The sequence below is a fragment of the Mixophyes fleayi genome, chromosome 4 (genome assembly GCF_038048845.1).
Source record: "Mixophyes fleayi isolate aMixFle1 chromosome 4, aMixFle1.hap1, whole genome shotgun sequence".
Lineage (NCBI taxonomy): Eukaryota > Metazoa > Chordata > Amphibia > Anura > Limnodynastidae > Mixophyes > Mixophyes fleayi.
Genome location: NC_134405.1, coordinates 23,371,340 through 23,393,294, shown reverse-complemented (window position 1 = coordinate 23,393,294; position 21,955 = coordinate 23,371,340). Strand labels below are relative to the sequence as shown.

Below are 21,955 nucleotides of genomic sequence, written 5' to 3'. Positions count from 1 at the left end.
AAAGTAAGAATGAAGTGGCGCTTCCATAGTGCTTTAACAAAATCTTTTACTGATACAATCATATAGAGGGTTTGGATGAAAATCACCTGTTGTGAGGTCCACTCTAAATTGGTTAATAGGAGTATTTCTGTGTTTTGATGTATATGCCTACAATCTGGGGACTTCTGGTATGTGCAACACTTTTATATGATATTATTAATAAAAGATTTTGTTAATGCACTGTGGAAGCGGAAGCGCTCTCTTTCATTCTTACCACTCTTACTTGATATATACGTATATATATATATATATATATATATATATATATATATATATATACTGGCTGAAATAGTCGGCTTTGCCCAGGATTAAATCTGCAAGTTATTAAGTTATCAATGTCACTGTCAGAATTTAAAAAAATTATTAGCAGCTTAGCAGCTCTTCCCACACACCCGTGAGGTGGCTACCCAGTGTCGTTTATGTTTTTGTATTAAATGTCATCCAAATCTATCCAGTGAAAGGCCCAGAACAGGCTCCCCGGGGCAATGTTCTGCCCAGTGTACGACGGGACCCTAATCTCCCCTAAAACCTGGCCAAGATCCAACTGGACCACCTCACGTTTGATTTCATCCCAATTGGTGAAGGGGTGTCTGAATGTTTGACGAATCGAGTTTGATAACACCCCAACCAGTCTGTCCATCCTTTATCACAAAATTGTGGATTATAGCATGTACATTTTATAGCCCTTGCTTTTGTTCCCGAGCTCAACAGAGTACAACTGCAGTGTCTATTTACATGTGGATAAGAGGACATTGTAGCTAATTGTAAATATATATATTGTTTATTGTATATTGTTGATATGGCAGTGAAGTTGTTATTCATTGTCCTTAAAGTGAAGCCAGGTGGGTTATGGGTAGGGATCAGGTTGCAAGATACTGGTGGGATGGAAGGCTACTTAGTATCCATTGTTATCACAAGACTAGTCCAGACTTTTGGTCTACAATCTAGCAGGGGAGTTTCTGTGGAAGTACCACTCATCTCCATTCCCCTTTCCAAACCCCTAGTCCAGGAATCACCAATGATTAACAAGGAGAGACCCAGGGGTGTGCTCAGGGAGGGGAAAACACTGTGAAAATTTGATCCTAGCTATAAGGAGCCACTCCAGGCGGGGAGGTGATGTTCATTCTGGAAATTGATGGCTGGAAGCTGGAGGGTGGCTGGTGGCTCTACGAGTGAAATACATCGGCAGATCCATTGATCGTCAAGTCTAAACAGCCAGGTGACTGTAACTCCTTAAGCTAGTGGTGTAAGGGACAGATGATGTGGTGAACCTGCCTGGTATTTATTTCCTGAGTGTACATAATATTCTAGTAATTGTTTTTGTTACAATAAATGTATTGTTTTACTTCCTAACTGCATTTGTCCAAATGATTAATAGGAATCTTAGAAGATACTTGGTAAGCTTCCCTTGCATAGGAAGGCACCCGTGGGTGGCCAGCCAGAGTGAAGTGGGTAGAATTGTGCAAGAAGATCAGGTATCTTCACAGAATGCATAACAGAACAGACAAAAAAACAAATCCAGTGGACGGTCCAGAACAGGGTCATCGGGTCAAAGTTGTAGCCAGTGTACACCAACGGGAGTTCTGTCCAGGACCTTAACTCCCTAGTATTTCTTCTGAGATGCAATATTACCAGTCAGTGAAGTTTTTGTCCAAATCCATCCAGTGGAAGATCCAGAACAGGCTCTCTGGGTCAAAATTCTGCCCAGCATACACCAACGGGAGATCCGACCAATACCCTAATCCCCCTACAACCTGGCCAGGAATAAACTGGAACAACTTATGTTGGTTTCATCTCAATAGGTGCAAGGGTATATGAAGGCATAACCGGACAGACAAACTAAATAACTCCATACAGTGGAAGGCCCAGAAAAGGCTCCTTGGGTCAGAGTTCAAGACCAGCATTCACCAAAGGGAAGTCTGACTGGGACCCTAACCCCTCTAAAACCTGGCCAGGATCCAACTGGAGAATCTTTTGTTGGTTTCATCCCTATCGGTGCAGGGGTGTCGAAGATATTCGACATGCAAGCAGACAAACCTCCTCTTATATACAAGTGGATTTTGAAGGCGTTAGAAGTGCTACAAGAAGTTTGTGTTTGTTTCAATGCATATATGTATATATATATATATATATATATATATATATATATATATATACACACACATATATCTATATATATGTATATCTATCCATATGTATAGATAGATATATATAGATGTATATATATATATATATATATATATATATATATATATATATAAATCAATAACACGCATATGGTACGCCTGGGTGTTTGTGTGCTATGGGAAAGACCGTGTGGGAATTAACTCTGTATGCAGCTTTCCCTCACCTGTCCCTATGCAGGAGAGCTGTGGCAAATAGGCATCTTTGCTGCCACATATATATGTATACTGAAAACTACAGGTATCTTTATGAACTTTCTTATAACAAACTGTTTTCTTTCTAATTTCCATCAAACAGCTCCTGCACTATATGAAAAAGGTCAGGGTGCAGCTGAGCAGTGGAAGAGAACTCTACTTTGATGAGAGTGGAGACCCACCTGCAGTCTATGACATTGTGAACTGGCAGCTGACCCACGAAGGCACCATACGGCAGGTCAAGGTTGGCAGCTATGACACTGCAGCATCTCCTGGGGAAGTTTTTGCCATAAACACAAGTTTGTTGTTGTGGGCTACTGAAAACCATCAGGTAGGGCTATTATAGTTATACAGCAGCGTTAAGATAGATGAAACCCAGGACACCATTAGTAAAATAAGGAGAACATATGAGAATAGATCTAACTAATTGACTATCTATCTGACTAATGAGCGTACAATTTTCCAGGTCCCTCTCTCAATTTGCAGTGAGAGTTGCCCCCCTGGTTTCTGGAAAACAGCAAAAAGAGGAGAACCTGTCTGCTGTTTTGAATGTGTCCCTTGTCCTCCTGGAGAGATCAATAACAGATCAGGTAAGTAAATTCCACATCTAAAATGGCACTGTTCCAGTAAAGCACTGTGTCCTGAAAATGAAAGAGTAATAACTGAATTTTTGTAAGAAAATGTAATTATGCAGACTGGCACTAAACTGCAGATTTTCAAAAATCTCCATTAAGGGTGGATGTCTATTTAAATTAAGATCTTAACCTTGTTTCGCTTTGTGGCAATGGTGCACTCTTACAGACTCTCATGTGACACTTGAGCAGTTGACAGGATGTCCTGAATGATTTATAGACATGAAGGAAGAATTAAAACAGTTTTTCATATAAAGATCAACACAATAAGTGTTCAAGAGAGAAAATGGTGAGATCTTGTTCTCTGAAACATTCCAACACAAAGTTTAAAATTATGGTGGTGCTATCAGGGGAGAGAGTGGAAGGAGGGGTTAGAGAATTCAACTGTGCTTCAATCAACTCTTCAACTAGAGCAACATACTTATTCTCCATCCTCATCTTCTTGCAAAATCCCATGTAAAAAAATAGAAATAGGGCAAAAATTTTAATTTTAACCTTTTTCTTTTAATGGGATACTATGCATTTATTACAAGGGATATTACCCCCACACCCTCTCTCTTTCAGTTGATAACACTGCCCTTTTCTGTGCCCCTCAAGTTTACTGCCTAATGGTCTTCGATTCCTTCTTATCCAAGATCCAACCTTTCTCACTATGGAAGTTACCAAAACTCTTATTTACTCTGTTGTAATCTCTTGCCATTAATACTGTAATATCCCCGCTCCAGCCTAACCAACTCCCTCCTTTATCTGCTTCAGTATATCCACAATGCCGCAGCTTGCCATATTTCTCACTCTCGCCACTCTCTTTCTGCTACTTCTACCAGTTGCTTCACTGATCCCTGTTTTCTACAGATTTATATTTAATCTTCTCACCATCACCTATAAAGTGCTTAGCCAATACCCTCCCCCATTAATCTCCAACCTCATTTACACCCACAATCATTTCCACCTATATACTCTGTTAATGACCCTGCCTCACTATCCCACTGATTACCTCATCCCACTCCCACCTACAAGACTTTGAATGGGCTGATCCTCACCTGTGTAACTACATCCCACACTGTCGTTTAGCCTCTGCCCTTCAAGGTTCAAGTGTGCCCTTAAAACTCTTTTATTTGTCAAGCCTATCAGCTTTCTTCCTAACTCTTTTGCTCCTCCTACCAATGCTGTTAGGTGCCATCATATTTCTGTCTTACATTTGCCTTCAGCAAGTAAGCTATCATGAGCAGGGCCCTCTTTCCTCATGTTCTTCATGTTCTCCCTTATCTATTTCATCACCATCTGTACCTCTAGGCCTGCTTCCCTAGCCCTGTTTTCTTGAGCCCATGCCTACTTCACATTTGCAATTACCTTACTCACTATTTTGTAGATAGCTTGATCTACAGTGCCAAGTTATTTATGGGTAATCTGGAATTTAGTAGATATCTGGTCTTTGTACAATTATGTTTTGTTTACTACTGTATTTTATAATGTATTATGTATGTCTATAATAATAATAATAATAATAATAATAATAATAATAATAATAATAATATATAAAAAATATTACATCCACACAGTCTGTAGCAAAATAGCAAAAGTCAGAAAGACTAACTTCTGATTGGTTGAAGAAGCCAAATTGGTTTCCACTATTTCTGGGTTAACTAATTGGTGGAAGCTGCAAACCAATCATATATATGTGGATTGGTTAAAGCAAATTAAGTGATTCATAAATATCTGATTGGCAGGCTGCTTTACCACATCTAATGTGAGCTTATCATGTTCTGAAAGTATACGGAAATTTCTAGGATTTTTGTTTTATCTTGATGAATTAAAGAAAAGGAAAGATTGAGCATAAGAACATTTATATGCTGGGTTAAAGCACAAATGGTCCTTCGACTAAATTGGACCAAGAAAAATAAATTATAGTGATTATTGGGGAGAAAGTGTGTAGCGTAAACTCATTTCTTTATTCAATCCTATCAGCCCTTAACCTAACTTTTTGTCCCTGCTACCACACCAATTTGGTGCCACCCTCTCAGGTTAGCCTCTACTGTCAAACGCTTCAAGCGTGCCCTTAATAATGATTTCTTACTTAAAGCCTATCAGCCTTCCTCCTAACTCCTTTTATTCGACTATCACCTCGACTCCCCAAATTTAAACCACCATCTTTATGGCTTCTCCTTCCCTTACAGATGTAAGCTCTCACGAGCGGGACCCTCTTTCTTCGTCTTCTCCTTCTACTATTCTACCACCCTCTGCACCTCTAGGCCTGATTACCTAGCCCTGTTTTCTTGAGCAGAGGCCTATTTCACATTGGACATTTCCATCACTCTCACTCACTGTTCCGCAAAATAGATTGATTACATTACCAAGTTATCTGTGTATTATTTGTTAAATCAGTAGATGTCTGATAGTTGTATTATTTTGTTTTTTTATGTATTATGCAATGTGTTATGGATCATCACTATTTATTTTATACTACTATAGATGTAATGTGTCCTGCTGCAAACCTTTTGTGGCTCATTATAAATAAAAGATAATAATAATGATAATAATAATAATAATAATAATAATAATAATAATAATAATAATAATAATTATAATATTTTTTTCAAGCAAGTTAAACATTTAAACATAACAGGCTAGTTCCTTCTGGTTTATGGTTTATTAGTCATTGGGGGCTTGTTCATTCACAGTTTGACCAGTCTCCTAGGACTGAAAATCAGAAATCGATGATGTTCTACAAGACCTTTCAAACATCTATGAATCTTTTAAACACATTCAAACCTGTTTAGACAGTCTCAAATCTACTCAAACAGGCTTAAGTCTACTTGAACAAGCTTCAATCAATTTGCAAAGAATTTTCACAATGATTTGAGTATCTTTACAAGCATGGAAATAATGTGTTGATATTTATGTAAGCAATTAGAATGTGGCATCAGATCATGGTACTGCTGCTTATGTTACTAAGATTTAGAAATGTTTTGTACATTATCAAGCTGGGAATGTAGGGACGGAGCAAAACTCACCTTCTCCAATATCAAGTTCTGTTTAAGGTGATTCTTCATCCGAGTGCTCAACAGTGAACATCATATTAACCATCTCAATCTTATTATTCTTATTACAGACTCTTTAAATTGCTTCAAATGTCCATGGGATCAGAGGCCAAATATCCAGAAATCCAGATGTCTCCATAAAGATATGCTGTACCTGTCTTATGAAGATCCACTGGGAACATCTTTGGTTGCTATCAGCATCATATCTTCTTTGGCTCCTGATTTCATATTGCAACTTTTCATTAGGCATAAATCAAGTCCAGTGGTGAAAGCCAACAATTATTCACTAAGTTGTCTTCTCCTGTTGTCTCTATCCTTCTGTTTCCTCTGCTCTTTAGCTTTTATCGGTTACCCCCAACCTGAGAAATGTTTGCTCCGTCAGACTCTATTTGGAATTGTTTTTGCTGTTTGCATCTCCTGCATTTTAGCCAAAACCATCATGGTGGTTTTAGCATTTATGGCAACTAAACCAGGCTACAGTCTGAAGAAATGGACAACTCGTCGAGTGCCCTATGTGATCATTTTTATTGGATTCCTGTTACAATTTCTGTTGTGTGTCATTTGGCTATCCGTCGCTCCTCCATTCCCACAATACAGCACACAAACTCAATCCATATTCATCATGGTTGAATGCAATGAGGGTTCACAAATAGCTTTCTGGACCATGCTAGGTTATCTGTTTCTTCTGGCCACCATTAGTTTCATTGTTGCTTTCCTGGCTCGAAGACTTCCTGACAGCTTTAATGAAGCCCAGTTTATTACTTTCAGCATGTTGGCCTTCATCAGTGTCTGGGTGTCTTTTATTCCAGCCTCCCTCAGTGCACAGGGCAAATATAGCGTGGCCATGGAAATCTTTGCCATCCTGGCATCCAGTTGGGCGTTGGTGATTTGTATGTTTCTACCAAAATGCTTCATAATATTATTCAGACCACAGCTGAACTCTAAAGCACATATCATGAGAAAAGACAGAAATTCTAATGAGAATACTAAGAAATGAGAACTATAAAATATTATTGTGACTGAATCTAATCAGTATGTTTCAAAATGTTTTTAATGTTGACTGATTTGGATAGTTGAATAAACCCGTGAACCAAAGTGCATTAAAGAATGATTCCACTCAAAACTAAAAAAAAAAATCTGTTTTGGGTAGACTGTCAGATGTTATACCCAATCCCAAAAGTTTTCGTAATAAATTTACATGGGCCAGCTGGAATGGATTACACGTGGTGCCCCTCTGCTGGCTCCTGCTCACTCCCGCTAACAGTTCTATATAAATATAAATATATACTAGTGTGGGCTTTCTATGCAAGGGGTGTATGATATTAAAGTGGTAAAGACAATGGACTAAATAGTGCAAGTAGAAATGTGCTCCTATCAAGAGTACAGAGGTAATGAATGTATAACATACTTGTCCACTCTCCCACATTTTTTGGGAGACTTCCGAATTCCTTTAGAGCAGTCATTTTCCCACATCCTGCCCACTTCCTAGTGTACAGGGCAGGATGGGAACCTCCATGAGGCGATTCCCGGTGAATCATGTTATTTTGGCCCTGCTCCCTGCAGTAAAATTATGTGATTGCATTGCAGGATCAGGGCCAAAATGATGCACCCTGCCCCCTCTGTCCTCACACCCCATCTCCCCTCGGAATTTCCCAGAAGGGAAGAAAAAAAAGTTTGCAAGTATTAGGTATAATAACATGTTTAATGCACTCCTGTTAGTGGAGATATGGCCTAATGTATCAATAGCATATTGTGCATCTTTATTAGTAGTGTTATGTTACAATATCCTATTACAGTCATCAATACTATTTGAGTACAGAGACCATGAGCAGGGGCTGGCTGGCAACTTTGAGCTCTGGGGGATAGTCCAAGGGGCCTACTGTGTACCAACACCAGAGGATGAATAACAAATCTATGTAGTGACTAAAACACGCCAACCTCCTCCTTCTCCATTTTCACACCAGAAAAAATGCTTTGCGTCCAACTCTGCGTCCCACAAACCAGGCAATGCCCCATAAATGATCCTTTTCTCATGTTAGCTGTAATTTTAATATCTTTTCCACAAAAGGTTATTTTTTGCATGCGCATGTAACTTTAGGCTCCTCCCATCAAAATATGCTAAATTCTGTACTGTCATGCTGTCATTTTCATTAGCAGAATTCATGCGTGTTTCTAAACATTAAGTTCATTCATTTAAAAAAGGGCACATGATCATCATCATCACCATTTATTTATATAGCGCTACTAATTCCGCAGCGCTGTACAGAGAACTCATTCACATCAGTCCCTGCCCCATTGGAGCTTACAGTCTAAATTCCCTAACATACACACACAGACTAGGGTCAACTTGATAGCTGCCAATTAACCTACCAGTATGTTTTTGGTGTGTGGGAGGAAACCGAAGCACCCAGAGGAAACCCACGCAAAAGCGAGGAGAACATACAAACTCCTCACAGATAAGGCCATGGTTGGGAATTGAACTCCTGATAACACATGATAACACAAAACAACATTTGCACCACAGGCCCACAATCGTGTGCTTTCAGAAATTATCCTTTCTACTCCTGTAAGTAAAAAACCATCAGTAAATGATAATATATAGGTGTGTTCTTACCTTGATATATCTGGGTCCAGGTATATATCTAGAGCGATAATAATAGTTGCTATTCGGTGGTTGTCCAATGTAGAAAGGCAGCTGTATACCTGAAATAACCACTGTTTGGTGCACACAGTCCCCCTTTATGGGCAGAGCAGTACGGCGTTGGACATACCGTTCCTAACAGTTCAGGACAGGACAACATCCCCCGGCCTGCTCAACATTAAGTATCATTCACATGTAATAAACAGGCCTATTTCCATGAAAATTAGCCCAAACAACAAATCAGTAGTATTTATTTTTAATAAATAAGCCTCCTTCAGCCACAACTAACTGTGGCATTAAAAAAGTATTCACATTTCCTCCTCATCATCATCATCATCATTTATTTGCACCAGCAAATTCCGTATCGCTTTACAATTGGGGACAGATATAGTAGTAGACAATACTGCGTAATACAGAGAGACAGAGAGGTAAGAGGGCCTTGCTACCCTATGTTAGGGAATTTAGACTGTAAGTTCCAATGGGGCAGGGACTGATGTGAGTGAGTTCTCTGTACAGCGCTGCGGAATTAGTGGCGCTATATAAATAGCTGATGATGATGTAATGAGAGTTGGTGAGAGACGCAAATCTTGTGCAGAACAGAGTTGTCGAGTTGGGAGATATTTTGAGACAAGTGAGGAGATATATGCTGGTGCACATTTAATAAATAAACCTTTTTCCCCACAACATTAAATCAATTGCAATCACATTAAATAAATAAGTCTATTTCCGTCACGTAGCCCCATCATCAAATAATAATACTGGGACCTCACATTACATTATTAGCCAACAAAATACATTAGTAGCCCCCACTATCCTCACATTGCATTATCAACACATAAAATTAACCCTCCACACAAACAAACACACACACAATGTAACAATCACACAAATATACCAGTCTCCACAATATATTAATTTCACAAACAGACATCAGTGTTTGTGCAGTATATAGACCCCACACACACAGCATATTAAACCCACACAAGCTTGAGTCCTCACAATAAATTAATCCCATGCTTCCTGTAGTCCCCACATCAAATTATTCCCATGCATCCTCGAGTTTTACACAGTATATTACACACACCAGTCTCCACAGTTTATTAACCCTACATACCCAGGAGTCACCACAGTATATTAACCTCACACAAACTTGCGGTACCAGAACATTTGTGTTGATGGTTGTTGTGAGAAAACTCTGCCCAAGGAAGAAAGTCACTGTAGGAAGATTGTTGCTCAGAGCAGAAACATGGAAGGTAGGACTCTAAATCCTGAAACAATATGCAGTGTAACAGTTTCTACAGGCGCTCCAATGAAATATGCAGCTACTATTCCTCATGACATATCGTACCCAAAATATGTCAATGAAATAGTAAACCAAATAAGAAAAGAGAGGAACAAATTAGTGCTTCTTTTCAACAGAAATGGATATATCAAAAACACATTCTAATGTATGATAAAGTTACCAAATGAATTGTTATGGTGAAAAGTCTGATTTAGCTAGTCCATTGAACGAGAGTCTCTTTCAGTCTTGTACTGCTGCGGCATCTAGTTTCTTTTCAATAGGTTCCACCATCACTTTACGAAGAACGGCACATGGCTAGTATCCGTGCAATAATATAACTTTCCAATCTGTCAAATATACACTGTATATTGTTAGTAGTTTAATGGTAATTTATATTGACACACATGGGACAGTATGGAATGTTGATATCTGGTTCATGACCAGATCACATTTGGTTAGTATTGATGTGATGTTTGAAATTATAATCGTTGGTTTTTAGAAATTTTTGTAGCTGTGTTATTGTAAATACATTGGTAGATTTTGTTATTTAGAACATTCTCTGGTTTGCGAGAAATGTTAGTGTGCTTAGGAAGTGATGCAGTTCAAGGGTTTGAAATTAGTAATACCTTATGAGTTTGATTGTGCCAATACAATAGACCTCATGCTTGAATAGTATTGTATTTGGTGTGCCTATAGTGTGGCTTCTATGTGACTATATGCTAGATAAAGATTTATACTGTATTGTGTAATATTGTAAATATATATTGAAGTTTAGGTTGTTCATTTTAATGCAGACTGTATTTGGCAGTTTGTCTTGCTGGTGTGGGCTCTCGTCCCCTCCCCCCTTCCCCCTGGGCTGCGGGACATGTGTGGAGAAGACAGCATGTAATGACTGGACAAACAGATGTGTGATAAAATAGAAAGACTTTTGTATGAGATAAGTTAAGTGATATTGTTTGGAGGTTCTGTGTTGTAAGAGGATTGCAAATAAATGCTTTGTTTTACAGATGGATAGAAATGGATGTATTTGCTTGCACAAAGTATGTATTGAAATTACTGGATGTTACTAGTGGACAATGTGTGATGACTCATGAATAAAATTAATAAGATATTGTACCTACACACAGAATGTGATCTATTATACATACTTGCCAACTCTCCCGGAATGTCTGAGAGACTCTCGAAATTCGGGGCACTCTCACGGACTCCCGGGAGAGCTGGCAAATCGCCCGCATCCCACACCTGGCACCCCAAAATGAAGCGATTCGTAGTGAGTCGCGTCATTTTGCCCAACCCCCCCCCCACCGCTACAAAGTGGCAATTCCATCGCGGAGGCGGGGCCAAAATGACGCGATTGGGCGCATTCCAGGCACACCCCTCTTCCGGACAAAGCAAGGAGAAAGTAGGTAAGTATGCTATTATATGTACCGTGTGCACGGTGTTTTTAACTGGACGGTGATTGTTATGATAATTTGAAGCTCATTTGCAATTTTAGTTTGCAATGGTTTAGGATGTTAGGAAGGTAAAAAATACCCTATATGTTACATTTGAGGACATCGATATTAGAGGAATTCTATTGGCTTGAATCTAATATATAAGAACGGACTATAAACAATGCACACACTCCCTGATGAAGTAACTTTGTGATGAAACGCGTTGGCTCCTATTGGAACACGATACATAATAGACCACGCCCCCTCTGACGCTGCGGAGTTTGCCCCGGGCTATCTGAAGCCCAGCTGGTTTGATCGTGGCTGGGATACAGGAGCTGGAGACTGCCGTTAGATCAAGGAAACGTATGGACTGAAAGATACCTTTATATGAGCGGTTCTAACTTAGAAAATGTGAGTGTTTTTAACCCCATGTTTTAACTCAATAAATAGAGAACATAAAACACCATGAGATTTTTCTCTGTTCTCTCCCACATGTGCACTCTGGCAAGGAGAAGAAACAGGTTTAGAGGAGAGTAAAAGTACACCGTGGTGGTGCTTTTTGAAGCAAGTGGACACAATATTCATATACTGTATGGAATAGAAATGGTCACATTGATGCAAGTTCACCATCTGGGACATCGATATAGGTGGAACTGGAAGATCTATATCCATTTTTGACTTTGGGACTGATTTCCCCTTGATTTATACACTGATTCAATCCCTGTGTTTCTCTACCCTTCCCCTATTTGCGCCCTTCCTTCGTTATTTATATCCTCTTATGTACCGTGTGTAGGATTATGTTATTGAAATTATTACATTATTGTACAAGTAAAGATTCTATTTCATATATATATATATATATATATATATATATATATATATATATATATCTATGTTCTGGTTGTAATGTCTTGATAAAGGAGATATTATATAGAGAAATCTGTGTAATACAGTAAATTAGGTTTAAAGGACTGAAGTAGACTGAGCCCAGCTATAGACCTTATTTGAGAGAATGAGTAGATGAAAATAACCAGATAGTTCGATGGGTGAAAGCAATATTCACATATGGTCCCAATGTTGGCAGCTCACAGCTCTGCAAAAATGACAGCTGGGGCTACTCAGAATAGCCGGCCAGCAGCTCTTACCTGTGAGGCCAGCAAATTCACTTGGATCCCTGTGTGCTGTTACTTGAATACAGATGAAATAATTTGTTCAGTTGTAAACTTCTATCACAAACTCCATTGTTAAGTTCAAAAATTTTTAATTCGCTGCACAGAATCTGTGCGCACATATAAGGAAAAGCGGATTGGCTTTGACAAGTGTAGATATACACTCTACTTGCCTGTGTTAGGAACCTCTCCAGCCAGTACAGCAAAACCCAGAGTCTGCTCCGAAAGTCTGGTGTTCACTGTTGCCCCTAATGGTGGGGACAGACTTGGCTGCATGCAGACAGATGATCGTGGGATGTGCACTGACTGGGGAGAATCCAGGAATAGAGTTACAGAGGCGATAGAGTAGGAAGTGCAGAAGGGAGTCAGGTGAGACACCGAGTGGATGGTGTCAAGACTGATATATCACTCGTGGCCACTGGAATAAATAAAGGAACAGCTGATAGAGAAGTCCCCTGCTACACAGCAACTTCTGTACCGGTGTTTGTCCGGAAAGGAACGTAAATTGCCGTGATAGGTAAAGAATATGAAACTGAACGTAGGCAGTTGCCAAGGGTAATTACAACCCACAGTACCGGTGAGAGTCTGGAGATTTAGGGGAAACAGTTCTCAGGCAGTTGTCAGGGGTAACTACAATCCACAGTACTGGTGAGAGTCCAGAGATTGGAGGAAAACAGTTCCTAGGCGGTTGCCAGAGGTAACTACAATTACAGGCACACGGTGATATATGTAAACAGTCAAAAGTAACTGTGGCAAGGTTGAGTCCGGAGCCAGAGGAAGATTGTAGAAATCTGAGCGTAGAGATGCTGCAGTGGCTGCGTCACCGTATAAGGTTAGGATGAGCAGAGAAGCTGGAGATCACGCCGGAACCATGCCTGGGAGCACGACTTTACTGGTGTCCAGGAGATATCTGACTGGAACTGGTGAGTAGATAGTAGAATAGTCAGGAACAGAATGAGGTCTGGTACACGGCATATCAAACAGAAGAAGAGTCAAAGCAGAGCCGAGTCGGTACACAGGGAAATCCAATGAAGAGTAGACAGGAACGGAAATGGTCTGGTACACGGGGATACACTAAACCGGCAGGAAACATCAGGAACAGGTAACAGGGATAACACAAGGGAGCAGAACACTATAGTAAACGTATTACGTATTACTGGTAATCCTGCAGACTATTTAAGGAGAGCAGAAACAATAGGCTGCAAGTGATAATGAGAAGCCAGGTGAGGCATTACATAAGAAATGACAGCATGATAGAGGGAAGCTTCTGACAGAGTACAGACCTAACTGACCCTATCTAAGACCTATCTAATCTATCTAGCTAATCTATCTGCCTATCTAATCTACCTAAACTGATCTATCTAATCTATCTAGGAACTATATACCTATCTAAACACCAAGGGGTAAATGTATCAAGCTGAGAGTTTTCCGGCGGGTTTGAAAAGTGGAGATGTTGCCTATAGCAACCAATCAGATTCTAGCTATCATTTTGTAGAATGTACTAAATAAATGATAGCTAGAATCTGATTGGTTTTTCAAACCCGCCGGAAAACTCTCAGTTTGATACATTTACCCCCAAATGTGGCTATCTACCTACCTACCTAACTACCTACCTACCTATCCCTAACTAGCTATCTATCTACCTATCTATCTATCTAGCTATCTCTGACAGAGAGCCCGACGAGTCATAACAGCCTGCCTAGCGTAATTGGGAGCTCACAGCACGGTGGCAATCATGAAGTCCACTTGTGATCATCAGAAGAGTTTGTGTCCATAAAGCATCTATTTAGTGTCATTACTAAAACATGGTAATGTCACAAATAGGTAGATGCATATGTTAAGGTTAAGGGGGTTCACTAGACCACAATAAAAATACCCTGATGCGTTTCTTTACATAAAAGTAATTTCTTCAGAGGGAATTCTGAGTGCCCCACAATCTTTCTGGGACTTATTTATATTGTAGACTCATTATTCATTGATCTATTAGCTGTAGTAAAACTAATTACCAGTTCTTAATGATTGGTGGACTGTGTAAGACAATCTACACATGAAAGTTTGCATATAAACCCCTACAAGGCTAGAATGGTTATATCTGCTATATTCATATGCTAAGAAACTTAAAAGCAAACTCTATAAAAAAAAAAGCAAAACCCCCAAATCATCCATATGTGGATAAGGGAAACAAATATAGTATAAATCTAACACACAACTTCACCAGTGTTTATTGGCGTTGCAGAAAATGCACATGACACAAATAATATATATAAAGGCACAAACTAATTGAAGAGCCAATGGATATTCTTAAATAAGCATCATCAGTGTCACACCAATCAGTATAATATGTAGAGATGGGCGGGTCCGGTTCTCCGAGAACCGAACCCACCCGAACTTTGGGTATCCGAGTACCGAGCTGAGCAGCTCGGTACTCTCCCGCCCATTCCGAATCCAAATCGAGGCCGAACGTCATTGTGACGTCGTTGGATCTCGGGGCTCGGTTCTCGCGATACTTCAACTTTATAAATACACGCCTCCACAGCAATCCATCGCCATTTGACAGAGGGAGAGAGCAGGGTGTAGTCATAGGCTAATTAGAGCAGGGACAGAGAATACAATATTGTTCTTGCAATTGCGCTAACCAAAATCGCTAGTGCAGAGAGGAGGATAGAGGTTTATTATTTTTTCTTCATATTTGGCACTCCCCAGCGCTTTTGGGGTGTCCCCCATAATTGTGCATAAATATTTCTGGCTGTCAAAAGTCATATCTGTCAGCAGTATCTACTAAATAATTTTTAGCACTCCTCAGCGCTTTTGGGGTGTCCTCCCTAATTGTGCATTAATATTTCTGGCTGTCAAAAGTCATATCTGTCAGCAGTATCTACTAAATAATTTTTAGCACTCCTCAGTGCTTTTGGGGTGTCCTCCCTAATTGTGCATTAATATTTCTGGCTGTCAAAAGTCATATCTGTCAGCAGTATCTACTAAAAATTTTTTAGCACTCCTCAGTGCTTTTGGGGTGTCCTCCCTAATTGTGCATTAATATTTCTGGCTGTCAAAAGTCATATCTGTCAGCAGTATCTACCAAATAATTTTTAGCACTCCTCAGTGCTTTTGGGGTGTCCTCCCTAATTGTGCATTAATATTTCTGGCTGTCAAAAGTCATATCTGTCAGCAGTATCTACTAAATAATTTTTAACACTCCTCAGTGCTTTTGGGGTGTCCTCCCTAATTGTGCATTAATATTTCTGGCTGTCAAAAGTCATATCTGTCAGCAGTATCTACTAAATAATTTTTAGCACTCCTCAGTGCTTTTGGGGTGTCCTCCCTAATTGTGCATTAATATTTCTGGCTGTCAAAAGTCATAACTGTCAGCAGTATCTACTAAATAATTTTTAGCACTCCCCAGTGGTTTGCGCTCAGAATGGATTCAAAGCAGTCCACATATGATCTGAATGAGCAACCAGGTTCTGTCACCAGTCCTGATGTTAGTGTTCCCAGTACGTCATCTGGCCAAGGCGATGTCAAACAACAGAGTGTTTCCAAATTAGTGCAAAAAACAAAAACCAAAAATTTTTTTACTGTATTGAAGCGAAAAAGAAGTGTAACTGAGCAAAAGTTAAGTGACTATAAAAAAAAAATTGCAGGCATGCCATTCTACACACGCAGTGGCAAAGAGAGAATGAGGCCTTCACCTTTGGGTATTAGTGGCAGATCCCAAAAAGTTACCCAGCCTACAATTGGTGCACAACTACTGTTACGCGTCAAAGCCGAGCTGCAAGATAACAGTGAGGCATTACAGGAGAATATTTGCTCTGATTCACAAATGACAACAATCCCTGGAGAGTCCATCCAACAGTGGGATGTCTAATCGTGAGCATTCTGCTAATGTGTGCCTTAATAGCCCGAGTGTAGCCGGTGATACCCAAATTGAGGATGCCACTTTGGAATTAGAAGAGGATGAGGGGGAGATTTGTGTAGGCGACGAGGGCGCTAATGATGATGTTGATGACTATGATGCAGACAGATACCAAATTGCCTTTCTCAATTTCTATTTATATTCTAGATTATATAACGGCTGAATAGTTTTCTATTTTACTCCTAGTGGAGAGAGGATCTGATGCAGACAGATACCAAACTGCCTTTGTCCATTTCAATTTATATTGTACAGTATATAACGGCTGAATTTATTAGTATTTTATACAAGTGGAGGGGGGCCTAGAGAGACAGAATCCAAACTGGCTTTCTCCATGTCAATTAATATTGTACAGTCTATAATGGCTGAATTTTTTGTTTTATTAAAAAAGTGGAGGGGGGCCTATAGAGACAGAAAGCAAACTGTCTTTTTCCATTTCTTTACATATTTAACTATAAGTGTAGGGTGTAATATACATCCAAAGACGATGGCTGCATTGCCAATATGCATAGATGGAGAGGAAGACAATCTGTTTTGTGTGTAGAATAAATGAAGGCCTACCAACGAAGAATTAAACAGTTTTTTTGGATGATTTATTACCTCAACAATTAGATTACTTATCTCTAAAACAGTTGGAGCACTAAATTGGGTTATTTTAGGCACAAAAACATGTATTTTCCAACAAAATAGCAAAACAAAACCAAACAAAACCAAAACCAAAACCAAAACACGCAATGGCGGTTTTGCAAAACCAAAACCAAAACACGACGGTAATCCAGATCCAAAACCGAATCCAAAACCAAAACACGGGGGTCAGTGACCATCTCTAATAATATGTACTAATCATAACAACAATCTAATCAGTAGAACAATTGTGCATCATCATTCAGTAAAACATAAACAATATATAAAAAGAAAAAAGGGGCAGAGGAGGAAAAGAGGAGGAGACATGCTATGACGGAAGATTACCGTATATTATTGAGCTCCAAGTATTCATTGAAGCCATCTGTATAGATGGTATTAAGTTGATACATCCAGTATACTTGCTGTTTGCATAATTTTTTATACCTGTCGCCCCCCCCCCCCCCCTCCACTCAGTACTCTTGACATGTTCCACTCGTATCACAGAAAGAATTGTGGGTCTGCATTTTGAAGCACAGCTTAATGTCTAGAGACACTATGGAGCTCATATCTATTAATAATATTTCTACTATGTTCTGTGAAACTCCTTGTAAAGAAACGGGCATGGTGTATGGAACCAGAGTTACAACTCCTTACTCTAATCCATACCCGGACTGCAAATTCAGGGGTTAAATTCCACTTCCACAGAGAATACTCAGGAGTTGAGTTGAGGGAATTAAGGTACCATTGTTCCTTCTGCCTGCTCCTGTAATGATTGTCTTGTTGTCTGAACGCAGAGAGCCTTCGGGTGATGGATATACGTATTAGCCTGGTTTAGCGTTGGCCGAACAGAGCCTAAAAGGTCCCCCGGTCTTCAACAAAGAAACGACACAAGGCTCTATGCGCAGAATGAACTTTAGCGACCGGGAACACACAGGTTGCGGTCCTGTGAACAGTCACTCGGCGTAACACAGCGGAGAGAAAGGGAAATCCGAAAGTAGGCAAGCTAGCTGAGGACTGGTACGCTGGCGGTATCAAGGTACAAAATCAGTATGCAGAAGGTAAGTCCAATAACAGGCCGGGATCTGGTACACAGGTAGTAATGCAGTACAAAATCAGGAGCCGAAAAGAGAGGTCAGAACAATAAGGACTGTTACACTTGGCAGAAACACTTTCCAAGAAGGATTCACAAGGAAAACCAAGGTCAGCAGCAATAAAGCATAACAGGGAATTAGTCTTGGTAGGGAAACCTATTGCTCTGACACTTTTAGAGTGTCAGGTTCGGCTTTATATACACTGCAGGTTTGAATATGCCGCCTCCCAGCCAAAATCATGTGACCACCTAAATGAGTGCTGATCTAACACAGAAACAGAGGAAATAAGCAGCACTGGTGTGTAAGCAGGTAGATTTTGTTACAGCTCCCTATGGTCCACTAGTGAGCTCTACAGACTGCCAGGAGACGAACCCAGCAAGGGTCACCCGGGGAAAGACACCTTTGGGAGGTAGGGGATGGGGCTGGATAGGGTGGGAAGCTCACCAATCGACACCTTTTTGCAACTCACCAGGGAAGGCAGTTCCCAAGGTGGAATTATGAAGTGATAAAAAGTCCTAAGAGCTGGACTAAAGCGTGACTGACTTTGGCCAAGAGGTGATGTTCTGCCAGAGATTCGCTGTGGAACATATCCCACTGGACTTATTTGAACTGATTTCCTCACTTGCTGCTCCTGCTATTGTTAAGGGTGCCATGCAGTATTTAATCCTGTTCTGCAGAATAAATCATCCTTCTATTTTTCCTCTAATACTGTGGCTGAGTGATTTGGGAACCACGTTTTTTCCGTTGAAACTATTTCAGGTTTTTTCAGGTTGCAAGAAGTTAAAGAGTCGTGTCCATTTAAATATCAATCTTTTATTGCAAACAAGTAAAATGATAATAATAAGGTATTTAGCTTTAATAGTTATCTTAGTAATATGTTTAATCAGCAATTACACAGGGCCCCACTCTCTCTCTCTCCCTCGCTATATAGACAAATGACTGCCACCATTACAGATGGTCCAGTATGAGGCATCTAAGGGTGTCGGATATCACTAACATATAAGGTATAAACTTGATTAAGTACTTCGTTTTGGTACAGCTAAGAATATTAAACAGTTTCACTTATTTTATGCAGGTGCAATAGCGGTGAAGTTGCAAAGTACAAAAACAATAAAATGGAGTTCAGCGGCCATTTTGCTTGACCTCTCACACACGTACTCTCAAATTTGGTGGCAAGCGGTGGGATCACTCAGTGACAAGCACGGAATTGGATAGGCACAGCAGAATGAAAGCAGCAGCACAGATATACATACCAAGAAAGGAGTCCTGCAGGAATTTTGTTAGGCATGAAAAACTCACATCAACTCAACAGATATCAGTGGCACCCTGGTGAAGAGGAGGAAGGGGAGGATGCGGCTAAAAGCCTATCGGTGGAACCCAGTAATGGAACTGGAGGAATGGCAACCAAGGCAGATGCAATAACTGTCCGCAACATGGAACAGATGCAGGTTTGGTTGGATATACTTGGACAAGGAGAGGGCAGCGACACTTGGTAGGCCGGTCATGGTACCTGCAATGGCACCAGTGTCAGCATTGGAAGGAAAACAGACACCGCGACTGGGATATGACGATGAACCACGCTTGTGGAATCAGCCACGGACATTGACACTCACCTTCAGTTATATGAGTCCTTGATGGTAAGGCATGATTTACCTGTGATGGAGTGGTCAAAATATTTAATACCAAGTTTGATGGGCCGAGCGCAGAAGGCATACCATGCCCTGAGGCCAGATCAAGGAAGAGACTACCAGGAGATTTGGACATTATTGTTGGATCGATATGCGGTCACCCCCAAATCCTACCGCACTCAGTTCAGAAACATGGCAAGAAGCAGTCACTCTCCTTATACGCAATTTAGCAGTTTATTGTGAAGAAACTGTAATCAGTGGCTAGAAAGGAAGCAAGCCACAACGGTAACGGACCTCAAAAACATCTTTATATTGGAGCAGCTAATGAATAAAATGGCTCCAGAAATCAGTGAGTGGGTGGTGGACAGATATCCTGCCACCCCAGAGAAAGCAGCACGTTATTCTACGGAATGATCTGGGTGGTGTATTGGCCAGTTACTTTGAGGGAGCTATCACCCGGAGTCAAGCACTGGCTTTGGAGATAGCTCCTGAGGACCCACCCATACCAGCAACAGAAGTCTCAGGACACCAGAACCGCTGTCGGTGAGTAACACTGTACTAGACTTACCTGACATTGACGTGAATCTAGGGGAAGTAGCTAGGGCTCCATTTAGGGAAGCCCAATGGACTGACCAATCTTTAGATGGTCTCCACAGTGCGATGGAAAGGACAGATTGGGGATCATGTGTGAAAAAGGGAGGTTGCACAGTGTGCTCACCAAGGCTGACCCTCTAGAGCCAGGAGTTGCTAGAAAACAGCTGATTGTTCTCCAGCAGTACCATTGCCGGTTACCAGCACTAGCCCGTGACATTCCTATAGCTGGCCACTTAGTGGTTTGTAAAACCCGTTCCCGATTGCTACGACATTTCTTCTGGCCTGGAGTTAACCAGCAGGTCAAACACTATGGGTCCTCATGCGTGTATGCCAACGCCTCGGGAACCCCCATGTTGGGTCCCCCTACAGTCCATGCCCATCATAGGCATCATGACGAAACAGGATGCTACAGGACTGAGGAATTTTTAATCAACACCCATTTCTCACAGTTTAATGTACTTTTTAATCCTTGGCCCAGTCTAAGTATATACACCAGAGCATCGGTGTATTAGGTGTATTATTATTTCAGGTTATTAGGTTCATTTTGCCCTTGCTATTACCTGCAATACTGAATGTATTAGAAATAGAAAGAATATTGCCATATTGTGTGAAAATAACAGGACATCAGAAGTCATTTTGCTTGTGTTAGCTAAGGTAATTACCATTTGTCTCAAATGTCCATTGTTATGAGGTGTGGCATAGATGTGGTTTGTAATCAGAACAATGTTTGAGTGATTTGACATAGCTAGCTGTCAACCCACATTGATTAGCTAGGTCAACAGGTAATCTGAGAGGTAATTAGGTTATAACTTCTAGATGATATGCAATATTTTACTGAATGAAATAGCATTGGGAAATGTATTAATATGTATCAATATAAATGTTATTGTATCAACATGTATCACAGACTCAGATTGTGTAATGCTGCAGATAAAGTGTGTCAAATGTCTTATTGTTTCACGCAAGCGTGAAGTGTAATTTCTTGATGTGATATTGTAACCCTTTGTTTAGTGTATCCAACCAAATAGCTAATTCAGTCATGCCATTCCATTGTATAATCAAGGCAACAGAGATGGTATGTCTAACAGTTAGTGTCCACTGATAGACCACTGCAGAAAGAGGGAGGATTGAGACATTTGACCCTACTACTTGTGTATTCAGCCAAGAATCCTCATCATCATCATCATCATCATCATCATCATCATCATCATTTATTTATATAGTGCCAATGATTCCGCAGTGCTGTACAGAGAACTCATTCACATTAGTCCCTGCCCCATTGGAGCTTACAGTCTAAATTCCCTAGCATACACACATACATACATACAGACAGACAGAGAGAGAGACTAGGGTCAATTTAGATAGCAGCCAATTAGCCTACTAGTAAGCTTTTGGAATATAAGTAAAGCAGAATGCCAAAAGAGCTATTCTAGCTTAGAGGATCCTGGTGTACAAGACATTAGGCTAAATGACTCTTGGCAGGCATTATAGTGCCC

The 21,955-nt window shown here is 40.3% G+C and overlaps 1 protein-coding gene across 1 annotated transcript; it reads left to right on the top strand.

Moving 5' to 3' along the window:
* Positions 1–2,060: 2,060 nt before the first annotated feature.
* Positions 2,061–7,084, top strand: LOC142150568 (vomeronasal type-2 receptor 26-like). Its single transcript, XM_075205767.1, has 4 exons — positions 2,061–2,126; positions 2,521–2,748; positions 2,884–3,007; positions 6,159–7,084. Exons 1-4 carry the CDS (start codon positions 2,061–2,063, stop codon positions 7,082–7,084), a joined length of 1,344 nt encoding a protein of 447 aa, XP_075061868.1.
* Positions 7,085–21,955: the final 14,871 nt, after the last annotated feature.